The 14356-nt window shown below is 39.3% G+C and overlaps 1 protein-coding gene across 15 annotated transcripts in view; it reads right to left on the bottom strand.

Moving 5' to 3' along the window:
* The window catches only part of LOC143889961 (Adenine nucleotide alpha hydrolases-like superfamily protein), a 60279-nt gene that overhangs the window by 38749 nt on the left and 7174 nt on the right, over positions 1 to 14356 (bottom strand). For all 15 annotated transcript variants that reach the window (XM_077394397.1, XM_077394396.1, XM_077394398.1 and 12 more), the window contains 2 exons: positions 7481 to 7829; positions 7300 to 7386 (listed from right to left, as the gene is read on the bottom strand). In XM_077394397.1, the coding sequence (XP_077250512.1) occupies positions 7300 to 7386; positions 7481 to 7829 (436 nt within the window). The remainder of the gene's footprint in view (positions 1 to 7299; positions 7387 to 7480; positions 7830 to 14356) is intronic.

The raw sequence follows: 14356 nt of genomic DNA, 5'->3' as shown, positions 1-14356 counted from the left end.
TCCACGTGAAAGATAACCCAGAAAGTAGAAAGAATTAATGACATGATACGAAGCTGGGATTGTAGTTCAATCGGTCAGAGCACCGCCCTGTCAAGGCGGAAGCTGCGGGTTCGAGCCCCGTCCATGCCTAACTAGGATTCTTAATAATAAACCAAAATCCCCTACACGATTAGCTACAAATTTTTTTGACGGGCATTTGCTGCGATTGGTCGAGGAGGCACCCCTTCTCCCGAAGTTATGGGGCTATTTTGCCGAGTTCCTTAGAGAGAGTTGTCTCGCGCCCCTAGGTATTCACTACCTACCCACCTGTGTAGGTATTCAACAATCTGGGTCTGATGGATTCTATTTGTCTCTTTCTTAGATGGAAGGGAAAAGGAAATTCCATTGCGGAGCCGTATGCAATGCATAAAAGATGCCTGTACGGTTGTTCAATTCTAATTCTATCTTTTTATTCTTGAACCATGGTGATTCAATAAAGCCCCCAAGGTAAGCCCAAAGGTTCTCTGAGTAAGAACATTTGATCATCACTTATTCCGTGAATGGATGTAATGACTAAAAATCCAGAGAAACATTTAGTTCAGTATTTTCCCACGAAAGTCGTATCTTGCTCAGAGCAATCAATATAGCTTGGGTTATAGTTGAAGCAGCTAGTAGATAACCAAAATAACTAGTTATAGTGGGCATGAAGGAGCTAAATGAGAATTTGAAAGAACCGAGTCGACCCCTAGATCCGCCGGCCCTAAAACCAGAAATTAATAGGCCTACTCCTCAATTGAATCAAAACTCCAATTGGAATTATTGAATATTTCATATTTCATTTTGGGCCGGGGAGAAACTGGGGAATTTTCCTTTTTCTGCCGAATAAAGGTAAAGTAAAGAGGTTCCATATTCGAAGTTTCTTTTTTGTTTTTTTTAAAGTTCTATTTCTGTCAGAGGGCAATATGAATGTTCTACCATGTTCCATCAACACACTCAAGGAATTATACGATCTATCAGGTGTGGAAGGAGGCCAACATTTCTATTGGCCAAGTACCCTCTCGTCCCAGACCGTCGCAAGGAAAACTATAACTGAAATCCTTTTTATCTGGCATTAACTTGGAACCACGTGCGTCTAAAGCACCTTTTACTAAGATCGGTGTAGTTGTGCATGTATCAGTAGAAAATTCAGCAGCTACAACAACTCCTACTTCCTCCGGTGGAACTCCGAGTTGAGGAGTTACTCGGAATGCTGCCAAGATATCAGTATCTTTGGTTTTTCCCATTCCTGGTGGTATCAAGATGCCGTTGTGCAGGGAGATCTTAATTGTCTCTCCAGGAAAATGGATATCTCCAGAAAAGATTTTCAGTTCAATCCTTTTTTCCCTCCACTCGGACTAATCCACCTACATGGCTTCTTGTATTTAGTGATTCGTGTATCGACTCCAATGATACTATTGTTCCGGATCAACAATGTCGCAATTGGGTTATATTATGTTAGCTCCAGGGATAGGTTCTTATCGAGTTAGATTCTTATCGAGCTGCTTTACTCCATTTAATTACTCATGCGTATTCGAAAGCATTATTGTTTCCAGGCTCCGGATCCATTATTCATTCAATGGAACCCATTGTTGGATATTCTCCAGATAAGAGTCGGAACATGGTTCTTATGGGTGGTTTAAGAAAATATGTACCAATCATAAATGATTCAATCGACCATCCCTCGGTTTAGATTCATGGACCAAATTCGATTCAGTGGGATCTTTCACTCACATTTTTTCCACCAAGAACGATTTATGAAACTCTTTAACAAAAGATAATTCATATGTGACGCCTGAAGTAAAGATTGATCAAAGTCTTTCGTTATCTTTATTTATTTATACTTACTATATATATATATATATATATATATATATATATATATGAGGAAAAGGATTGTACGCTCGACCGTACCTAAAGTTAGGTACGGTAGAGTGCCAAATCACATGGGTCCCACATTTTTGGTGAGCATCTAAACTATTCATTTGCAAGGCCCCATCATAGATAGGGTGCATACCAAAAATCAGCTCCATAGGATGATCCTAACCCATCCATTTGTGGAGGCCAAAATGGACAGACAGTGTTTGTCCACAAATCAGCCCATTTTGGCCTCCAGTTTTGGATGGGTTAGGATGATTCAATGGTGCTGAATTTTGGTATGCACCCTATCTATGATGGGGCCTTGCAAATGAATGGTTTAGATGCCCACCAAAAATGGGGGACCCATGTGATTTGGCACTCTACCGTACCTAACTTTAGGTACGGTCGAGCGTACAATCTTATTCCTCTATATATATATATATATATATGAATTTTATCCTCGATGAAAGAATACATCAATGAGAGGTTAGTTCAATAAGTTCAATGAATTCTTTTTTATAGGGAAGCACATCAAAACACCTATTTCTTGAAAAATGGAAGAAAAAGCCTAAGCCAATATTTACTTACTTTTGAGGGGTATTCATATGCGCATTTTCAAAATTACAGTGGCACTCAAAATAGCTCGTTTTATTCAATATCTATATGGGGCAAAGAAGAATCAAAAAAGAGGATTTGACTGAGTATCGATGAGGAAAGGAATTTAGTCTGAAATACCAAATGAAAGTAGATCGATTTTTTTTCACTTGCTCCAGTAGAGATTTCTCGATTTCGAAATGTATCGAAGCCTTAGGTAGTAAAAAAAAGTAGGATGCTATATTTCTGGGATTGTATTTCGTAACTAAAAGGATTTTTAAAAATCCCCTCTTCTAGAGGGATCATCTAAAAAGTGGGTTGTTTTGTATGCATTCATATTCAGAATCCTGGGTCGCGAACAGTGATTCGATTGATGATGAAGAAAGAGAATTCTTGGTTCAGTTCTCCACCTTAACGATAGAAAAAAGGATTAATAAAATTCTATCGAGTCTGACTCATAGTGATCATGTAATTTGATCCAATAGTGTTCCGTTAGATAGGAACAGATTTGATAAATACTGCTAACTCTCGGATGGAGTATTAGAAAATCTTCTCCTTAGCAAAGAGAAATTTTACCATTCAACCATATCCGCATTTTCTTAGTTCTTGATACACATGCATATGTCCACACAAATCCAAACATCTCGGAGACAGATATAGATGTAGGAATTTGTTGAGTAGGAATTTGTTGAACGAACCGCCCTCCTTCGTATATGTCAGAAGCCCATTGATGAAAAGGGGCTGGGGAAAGCTTAAACCCAATTCCTACAGTGATGAATATAGACGCAATTGAAATTTCTTCTTTTTTGGCACTTTTTTTTTAATCTGATCTGTGAATTGTTAATGAACCTGCTTCATTCGTCGACTTTACATTGGAATAATCACATTAATAGTTATATTGATAGTTATCTTCATTCGGAAATCAGTATTGAGAGTTATATTTCAAGTAGTAGCGACAATTACGGTGACAGGGATTTTCTTTTCCAGGACTATATAACCTCTTTCTTTAGATTCATAAGCAGTAGTGGAGAAACAAAAAAGGGGAGGGGGGGATCACTCATTGAGCAAATCTTACTCTCATATGTGTTATGTACTCTGAGTGGATGCGTCTTTGTCGTGGTGACATGTCTCTTGCTGCCCATTATAGCCAGTTCGTCTCCCTATGCCAGCAGCTTGATGTCTTTATGCCTCTCACGTCTAATGTCACTGTACTTGAGCGCCGGCTAGACCAGATTCATGTTGTGCATTACCTGGACAGCCTGGGTCCTGAGTTCGTTCATCTTCGTCAGCAAATTATCGGGTCGGGCACTATTCCCTCTCTCATAGAGGCCTAGTAGTGTCTTTTGACCGATGCTTCCCCGGATGTCTCTGTTTTTGTTGATAGATCTATCCCGACTGCCTATGATAGTGGTGGTCGCACTAGTCGTGGAGGTGGTTCTTTCAGCCGTGGTCCAGGCCGTGGTGACTGTGGAGGTGGTCGTACTGGTGAGGACCGTGGTCGCCCTTATTGTTCACACTGTCAGCAAGAGGGCCATCATCTCGACACTTGTTTACAGCTGCATCCAGAACTTCGTCAGTCCCGCTCGGCCAATCTTTCTATTGTTAGTTCTTCAACTACTGCTCTTTCCCCTATTATTGAGCCAAGTGAGGTCAGGTGATTCTTTCACAGTGTCCAGGGCCGACTTTGAGGAGCTTCAGCATCTTCACTTGGGCACCCATCCTACTGCGGGCTTTGCACAGCCAGGTAGCTCGCACACTACCCTTCTCTCTTAGCTCCGGTTTCTGGGTTATTAATTCAAAGGCCTCAAACCACATGACTGGTAACTCTTCTCAGCTTAGTTCTTTTAATCCATTTCATTCTGGTTCTCAATCCATTACTCTTGCCGATGGTACCACTACTCATATCTCTGGTGTTGGTAGTATCTCTCCTCACCCTGGCCTTCCGCTTTCTTCAGTCTTATGTGTTCTTAAGTCTCCCTTTAGTTTACTTTCTGTTAGCCAGCTTACTAAGACTATAAATTGGCTTGGGAAGTGAGGTAGATGGGCTCTATCGTCAGGAGTGTCGCTCAGTTCCTGCTGCCTTGTATGGTTCCGTCAACACATAAGACAATCTGGGCCACCCTTCTCTTCAGCGACTTCAGCAGATGCCTCTAGTTCTTGGATTTGTTTCTTCGTTCAGTGCGAGTCATGTGAACTCGAGAAACAACATCGTGTGTCCTTTCCTCTCTGGGTAGTTAGTCGAGCCTCAAATCCATTTCAGTTAATCCATTCAGATGTATGGGGCCCTCTAGGGTCGTGTCTTCAACTAGTTATAAGTACTTTACTGTTTTTATTGATGATTATTCGCTATGACATAGTTGTTTTTACTTGGAGACAATTCTGAGATTTTTTCTATTTTTCGAACCTTTCATGCTGAAGTTCAAACACAATATAACTGCACTCTCAAATGTTTACGCACAAATAATGCTAGGGAATAGTTCTCAGGTTCGAATGGGTTTCAAGATTATCTCCACTCATAGCATCCTACATCAATCCTCTTGTGCCTACACCTCTCAGCAGAATAATGTGGCTGAGAGGAAACTCCGATACTTATTTGAGGTGGCTTGCACCGTACTCTTTCAAATGCGAGTACCAAAATCCTTCTGGAGTGATGCTGTCCTTATTGCCTGCTTTCTTACTAACTATCTTCCTTCAATGGTTCTTCATGGTGACTCACCCTAACGAGTTCTCTACCCTCGGCTGGATCCTTTTCCTCTCGCCTAAGGTGTGTTTGATTTGTTCACATTCTCGGCCCTAAGCAAAGCTGAGTTATATTTGTAACAAGCTTGGAATGTATGTAGATCAGCTGGCAGATATATACTTTCCAGGTTGATTATGTAGAATGCCTAAGGGCATAACTATCTTTGTACTATCCTCTTGTTATTATAAATATATGTGTAAGGGGGAGACATCCCTAACTTACACACCCTTTCTCTCATTCTTTCTCTCTAACAAATAGAAAATAAAGAAAAGACTGATAATGCAGGAAAATAATGGATAGAAGTCAAGAAAAGAAGGTAGGAATATAAAACCATGTGTGAAATGTCATGCTGAGGATCCGGACCCCGCACATTGGCAAGCAATACCATCACAATGAGGCACCCACACATCACTCGCCTGAAGTACCGTGCCACCTCCATTGGAGGAATTCTCCAATCTCTCCCACTCCAAAAATTCTTACTCTCAAAGACTCATAAACTAACTAAAACATTACCCCCTAGCCCCTATGAATAGAAAAAAATCCAGCCACTTATGTAGATGACAACTCATCATGATGATGGTATGGCACTCGACTTAAACACTCACACACTTGGAGCACTACGCACATCACTTGCACGTAGAAGGTTACATAGAGACTGTACAACATTTAATCCACATCTAGCCATTTTGGTTGTTGATCCACGTCCACATCACAGCTTCTTTGTCTTCAATCTTGGTTGTATGGTGTTTAGTCTTGGTCCGATCTACATCAACAAGGTTTGAAATTTCGGTTTCGGTTTCGGATTCAGCCTCAGCCGAAAATGAAATATCGTTGGCAATTTCGGTTTCGGTGGAAATTTCGGTGTAAATCTTATAATTTTGGCTGAAAATTTTAATTTTAGGTTTCGGTTTTAAATTTGGGAAAAATACAAATACACCCCCTAGACTTTCCGACATTTTCATCTATAACCCCGACTTTTAAAAGTCACCAACTACACCCCCTGAGGTTTCAATTTGTACAAGGTAGACCCCTATTCATTGTATCCTATTGGTCTCCCTTTCTCACTGCATATTGGAGACGAAAGAGGACTAGATTAAATTGATGAATGTGTTGTTCTTTGATTATCTCATGTTTGTTTTAGATTATAGTTGATTAATCGTAAGACTTTTTTTTACCAAAAATTAATCCTAAGACTTATTAGTTAGTTATGTGAATACCGTATTTATATTGTTGCGAATTATGATAGTAATCAATAATTTTATGTGTATGTACGTGTATGGGTGTGTCACCATTTCTAGATTTTTGGGAGTTGTCATGTCAGACACCTCATGTTCGTGTTGAAACTCGATACACGAATCCGTATCCACAAATCGTGATTGCATATACTTTATATTTTAGTCGTGTCTCCGTTTTTAAATTTTTGAGGTTTATCATGTCTGACACTCCGTGTCAATTGACACATGACACTAGTGTCCGTGTCCACAAATCATAGACCCAAACAAATATCCGAAAATAATTCATGCATAATTTTTTACGAGTGAGAAATTTCACCCCTGTAAACTTTAACGCCTCCTTTTGTTTTACACCCAGTTTACGTTGAACCAAACGGCACCTAAGGAGAAAAACCAGGAAGTCGTGTTATTTACTGGGAAGCATTCAGAAGACTTTAGAGGATTTGGGGGTCAGAAATTGCGTTCAGGGGGAACTCTATTAAGCCGTGAAATTGAAGACAAGGAAGTGGAAAGATGGGAACATTTGCCAATCAATCAACACCAGTTCAATTTTGATGGTTCCTCAGTGACCAATCCACATCAAACTTGAATGGGAGAAATTATTAGAGACCACATGGAGTAAGAAGATTATCCCACCGGAAATCTCGGCCATTGTTCTCTTGGTATTATCTTTTATTTTCCCTTCTAATAAATTTAGCTAGCATTTAACCAAAAAGAAAAAGAAAAGCATGGTAATTGTTGTGTTTCCATTGGTAAACATGGCATGTACAGTCATTATCAGAAGGTGTTTCAGTCTAATATAGAGAAAGGAGTATTACGGACAATTGCCTTAATTATAACACAAAGCCAGTGACAAACCTTCACAGTTGCTGAAATAACATGGCAAGCAATCCTTGACGTGCATGATCCTAACACCAGTTTACTATATCCATTGTCAAGAGCAATCTGCAATTCGAAACACCATGGCATTCTAAATAAATACATCCACTTTTCCATATCCAATACTAGCAAATGAATGAAAAAGAAAAAAAAACAGAACCTTCTGCAAGGAAAGCATACGCAAATGCTGCAGAAGATCTTCTTTCCCAGTGACATCACTAATAGTATGTAGTAACCCATTCAATTTGCTTCTTCCTTCCTCAGCGTCCAGAGAAAAGATGCTTTCAATGGATGAAATATGCAACTCTTTTGCCGGAGGAGCTAAGCTTGACACAATAAATTCAATTTCTTCAATTGCTTTGTTGACTTTAAGAGAGGGAATGAGAGAAATGACACTTTCATCAATAAAAGCAACTCCAACACCAAAGACAGGTAATGATTTATCTCCGCTTGCATCCAAGTTCCTCTGTGATTTGCTTTGCATATCATGAACAAATTGTAGAGCCATCCTACAACAAAAACACATTTCATCAGGAAAGAAATTCAACCAATAAAATAATTAAAGGTGTTTATTCTTCAATATGCTGGAAATGGTGACTTGAACTCAATTCACTGAACCACCAAATAACAATAGTCTGTGTTGTAATCCCCATCAGAAAGCCAACCAGAATTAAGAAACTAAAAGAAATAAAATAAGGAGAAAGAAATTACCCAGATCAAATAGATGTATGACTTAAGGAGAAAGAAATAACAACAGTGTTTGCTGATTACATTGTCAAAACTATCTTCTATTTTTCTACGAAATAAATTTCCCAGAAAGAATAGATGGATGAACTAGCATTTCTGTCTTCTATTTTTCTACAAAATAAATTACCCAAAAAGAATAGATGTATGAACTAGAACTTGTGCATGAATCCTGTAAGTAGGGAGAAAAACACATAGGTAAGGAAATCTGAAAAACCTAAAATTATTCGAGTCGATTATTCCTGGCCGAAGAGAATAACGGGCATGGATATTTCCCCTAAGATCACAAAGCCCCCTATCTTCATGCACGCCAGTAGATCCCAAGTTTGACTTTTGGTGAGCGTACTCATTTCAGATTGAAATGATTTAGAGATCCTTTCTCAAATAACTTGCTTGGTATACAGTAAATAGGAAAGGATGAGATAAACACACAAGACAGCCAGAACAAAAGATTGCTAAATCTTCAAATTACTGGAAAATTGCAGAAAGTTATTCCCAAGGATTCATACCAAAATTGCAAGTAAGAACCCCAACAGTTGTAGCTGTTAAGAGTAAAGAGTATAGACACCATAGTGTAACAATGTTTCAGAGTATTTATAGTGAAACTTACAATAGTAAGATCTTTGCAACTTCGAGTAGCTCCTTTTATATCTTCAATCTTCAATGTTGCTGACCTGACTTCTACATAAAGGTTTCAATAATATTTCCAGGTTTAGGAGTAGTCCTGTGTGGCTGTTCAACCATTTTGAGTATGTAAATTGTTTTCTGCCTTCAAAAGTACAAGGCATCCATCATTCCCGTATGAAATGATGAATGATCGATCATTTCATACAAGAATTCTAGGATATTCTTGAAAAGGATATTATGGAGGCTATGAAAGACGTCTAGTTTTTTCGTAAGTTGTCTGATGCTCTTAATGCTTAGGCAATTGTTTTGATTCCTAATCAGATATGAAGGGATTTAGACGTATAAGTCTAGTTGATGATTTATACAACATCAACTAGACTTATACGTCTAAATCCCTTGATATTTGATTCAGTCCAAGGTCATGAACCTCGGAATAAAGTCATGTCATTTTTTTTGGCATACAAATATCACAGCTATGATGTTTGGCACCGAATTCTGGACAGAATAGTAAATCAAGTTGAGAGAGTTAGTTAAGATGAATGGTTCCACTGGCATGCTTTTGAAGCTAGATCTAGAAAAAGCATATGACCGTCTTCAGTGGCATCTTCTCATGTAGACTTTGAGGAATAAGTATTTTGGTTTGAACTGGAGAAAAAGGATGTCTTGATGTATTCCTACTTATCCAGATCTCAGTTCCAACAAATGATGGCAAAGTGGCTAGTAGAGGAGTTTTTTTTTTCTTTTGAATGGTAGATAAAGAGTTTTTTTTCACTTTTTCAATTTACTCCAGTGGCTGAATCGATTGGCTATTTTATTCTAAAATATCCTGACATGGATATGGATACAGACATGGGCATGGGAATGAAGATATAGCTCGGAATTTTTCTAAAATCTAGGACACGGATACGGATACGAGCATGAGATAAGACACGGGAGATGTGCAAATGTAATAACAAAAACATAACTAAAGTTATTTTGGGAAAGGTGGAGAGAAGTGTGTGGAAGTAATATCACAAAGCAAAAAGTTGTCCAGAAATGGATTCCCGCGGAGGCGGGCTCAGTGAAGCTTAATTTTGACGTGTCTACTATGGGGAAGCCAGGCCCAGCACAGATTGGGTGGGCGTGGAGGATGTCCTTACGGATGACAAGGGAGAGGTGATTTGGGCCTTTGCAGGTCCTTTGGGAGTAGCGGATGCTATTGAAGCCGAGGTAAAAGCTGTTTATCAAGGACTGCGCGTTCTTGTGTTATTAGGTAGAGGAGTGAGGAACGCAGTAGTGGAAGGTGACTCACTAAGTGTGATTCGACGGCTCAATGTGACTAATAAGCATCCGTGGAAATTTAGCAGTCTATTCGATCAGATGGCTGATTGGGCGAGAAGTGCTTCGTTTGTTTTTCAGCACGTGTGTCGTTCTGTCAATGAAGTGGTGGATAATCTCGCTCTCGGAGTGTCTAAGGAATCCTTGGCTTTATTTGACTCCTTTCCACCTTGAGTTTGTATTTACTTAGGGTTCTTATCGGTTCCTTGTATTGCTTCCTTTGTACTGACGATTTTATAGGCTCATAGCTACAAGCCTAAAATTAGTAGATACAATTGTTATCGCTGATGATTAAGTAGATTTGGCGAAAAATGCTTTCTTTTATTGGAGAACCTACTATTCAAAGAATTAATAGAGTTAAAGCTTCTCTTAGTATAATCAACAACGATGTGGTTTTAGAGGCGATTTTGCCTACTAGTCTCGACCCTTCTACAAAGAAGGGCCCTATCCATTGTTTTGAAAATCTTACGATTTAAGATTCGATTGACGATTCTTAGGCAAAACGATTTGAATCCCATTATTGAATCATAATTTGTACGAATCTTACGATTTTTTGTTGAATCTTACGATTCGATTGTAAATCGTAGAATTCATATGATTCATGCGATCTCCCTCTCATTAGAAGGAAGAAGACAGAGGAGTAGGAGTTCGAACGAATCGAACCAGTCAAGCACAAAGCATTTGCTTGAGGGCATTACTCACATCGAGCTTTGAGGGCATTACTCACATCGAGCTGGGAGACTACCATAATGAGGACAACATCGACTTCCGTCTTTTATGATTGATATTTGTCATTTGATGTTTGAGACTTTGAGAATTGATATGATCTTGTGTCTTTTTTTAAAGATTATTATCCAAGATGCATGGGTTTCGATGAGAATTAGATGATAGTATGTGTCAAGCTTGTCAGCAAACAATTCATATAACGATATTGAATGCTAATCATGGTAGTTTGTATTTCATTAAATTTGAATTAATGAATTTGGATGAAAAATGAATAATTAGCTATTTTTATTCTTTAATTTGTTTATTATTTTTTATTATATATATTTTTTATATTTCTGAATGAATCTTACGTTTTATGATCCGATACGATTCGACCCGTATTACGATTTACGATTCGATTCCGATTTTCAAAACATTGGCCCTATCCATCATTTACATGATACGAATTCGATGATGAAAGAATGGAACCTATGCTAGATTCTTGGAAAGCTAAGTATCTTTCCTTCCTTGATCTAATAGCCCCAATTCTTTGGCCCTCATTAATCGCACTTTAGTCAATTTAATAATACTAGATATGTACACTAATAAATGCCAAGAGAGCTATTTTACTACTCATTCTCTTTCACTCATATCCTTCTCTCTTCTCCTTCATCTCCTCCCTTTCTACTCTTCTCATTTTTTGTTTGAAAATGGCTTTCTACTCTTCTGATCTTCATCACTTTTTCCATTAACCCTGCTGAGAAATCCGCCGGGCAAATCAAACCCAGTTGTGTGTAAAGAAACGAAATTGTAAAATAAACAAGCTACAAGACACACACCGATATTTTACGAGGTTCAGCCAAGATGCCTACATCCGTTGGCTAGAACACGATATTCCACTATGAGAAATCAAATACAAGGATTATAACATATTAACGCAAAATCATCAAACCACAACCCTTCACTTTATTCTCAAACAAGACCGTACACAACAGTAACCCAAGAGATAAGACCAATAAAAAAAAACTCGAGGAAGCACTCTCTTTCACTCTCATTATCTCACCTCACGCACAAGTGCACAACGAGAAACATACACTCTTGTGTATGCAGTCACCCCCATTAGGTCATGCATGATATGTGCTTTATATCTAGGTTTTTCCAAAACCTAAAAACACTTGCCTTTTTCCTATTTTGGCTTCCACTGAATCCCACAAAATAGTGGGAACAAGGCAACTCCCAACAATCTCCACTTGGATTGTTTTCCAGCCACCTAAAAAGGGCTCATTCTCTGCCCTAAATGGTTCGAAATCAGTCCAAAACAGTGGATTCTCCAACAGATCCGTTGTTTTGTTCCTTTCCTTCCCATCAGTCATCAATCATTCAGATTAGCTCGTTCTTGGTTCCGATGATTACATTTCCTCTCCTTCAGATGCTTTCCTTGGCCTTGGATCTATTGGTTGGGGTAGTTGGCAATTTAGAGAGGAGCGCGGAAGAAAAGACTCTTGAAGAAGGTCATTGCTGCACTCAACCTTTTTCTTGGGATGTAATTCAATTCCTATTTGAATTTCAGATTTCCACGACCCTGGCATGACAGATATTTGAGTTTTCGTCCCCGCCAGAGCATTCGAGTTTTGCCTCACAAACACCATCACAACATAGAATGGACCAAACAGAACAACCAGCGATAGTAATATCCGCCACAAACACAAACCTAGAACACCTCCAATCTTTAACTTATTAACATCCTCCTAGTCCACGAGATGAACATCAGTAACAAGGTAAACTTAAATATTTTTGGCCTTCTCACATAAAAAGACAAGATCAAAAAAGGTTTAATAAGTTGCCTCCATCAAAGTGAACATAGGGTTGCAAAACGGTGGCCTTTTCAAGCTTCTTACTTTTAGATTTTAGATGTCATGAATCTCTCATCTACTTATTCTGACCTACTTAAGCTTGCTAGATTCTCTTACCATCAGAGAAAACACAAATGAGGCTCTCTTGCATTTGAAACATTTTTTATGCTTTGCATAAGTACCTCACCGATGTTTATCCAACAAATCATGCTCTTTCTTCCTGGTGATTAGTTTGCTAGCCTCCTCAAGCGAGCGAAAAGAAAACACTAATCATCAGTTTAATAAATGAAACACCAGCTACAACCCCAGAACTCACAACAGCAGAAAGGTTATTCAGTAGCTTTGGGACTGAATTCATGGTGTAATTTCCATTAAAAGGAAAAAAAAAAAAAAGGAAACAGGGGTCTGATTTTGACCATAAGAAAGAAGGGTTTGTCTGAGTGTGCAACCCAATTGCATCCCCAATTGCATTTTGGATCCAATTTTTGTGTGAACTTGCAATCCAAACGTGCCCTAAAGGACCACTCGCATCCCTTCTGTTTTCTTGATTATGATTTCTGGGTCAACTAAACTCAACTCAACTCAAACAAAGCCTTTGTCCCAAACTAGTTGGGGTCGGCTAAAAGAATCCTTTAGAAAATTTTCATGAAGAAGGTCAAAGAAATCTACCCGGTTCTAATCTCGGCTCTAGTTGGGTTCTTCTACGTGGATCATTTTCTTCCATTCTATCCTATCCAAGGTCATGTTCTCTGTTATGATCCTAGCTAGGGCTGTAACATGGTCGGGTTGGGTCGGGTTTTTCAAAACCCTAGCCCAACCCTGGATCCCATTATCTCGGCCCTGACCCGCCCTGACCCTGAGTCAGGGCCGAAAAACCTCAACCCTTTGCCCGCCCTACAGGGTTCAGTGCTGGCCCTGGCCAGCCCTGATTGGCCCTGATTGGGCAGGGCCGGGCCGGGCCTAATTGACCCTAGTGCAAATATATGTTAAGAAAATAAAGCAACCACTTATCATATAGAACAAAATGATCAATAAATAGAGAAAGGGCACAAAATAAGACAATATGAATTCAACAACATGACGGGCAACAGAGACAATTAATAATAATAATCTAAAGAAACATCAATCCAAGATAATAGAAAACATTAGCAAAAGAAACATGCACAAATGGTTCAATTCTATAATAGAAAACTTAGGGTCGGGCCGGGTCAGGGTACCCGAGGCATTAACCCAGAACCCGACCCGACCTGAGTCAGGGTCTAAAAAGATGAACCCTGACCCGCCCTCAGGTTTGGAAAATCCAGCCCTGACCCTGTTCGGGCTCAAGGCGGACAGGGCCAAACTTGCACCCCTAATCCTAGCTATCAAGTCTTTCCTCACTATTTCTTCTTTTTTTAATGGTTTTCCTCACTGTTTCTACCCAAGTTGTTTTCGGTCTGCCCCTACCTCTTTTTACTCCATCAATTTGGCACGAGTCGCCTCTTCTCACTGGAGCATCCAAAAAGGCCTACGTTGGATATGTCCAAACCATCTTAAGCAGGGCTCACTCATCTTCTCCTCAACTGGTGCCACCCCCACCTTTTTACGGATGTCTTCATTTTTAATTCTATCTAACCTTGTGTGGCCACACGTCCATCTAAGCATTTGCATCTCTGCTACACTCATCTTATGCACATGCTGCTTCTTGGTGGCCCAACATTCTGAGCCGTACAGCATGGTTGGCCTCACAGCTGTCTTATAAAACTTTCCCTTCAACTTGATAGGGATTTTACGGTCGCACAGAACTCCTG

Source organism: Tasmannia lanceolata, unplaced genomic scaffold, assembly GCF_043159265.1.
Source record: "Tasmannia lanceolata isolate RefF3 unplaced genomic scaffold, GAP_Taslan_0.1 ptg000013l, whole genome shotgun sequence".
NCBI lineage: Eukaryota > Viridiplantae > Streptophyta > Magnoliopsida > Canellales > Winteraceae > Tasmannia > Tasmannia lanceolata.
This window is presented reverse-complemented; position numbering and strand designations above follow the sequence as displayed.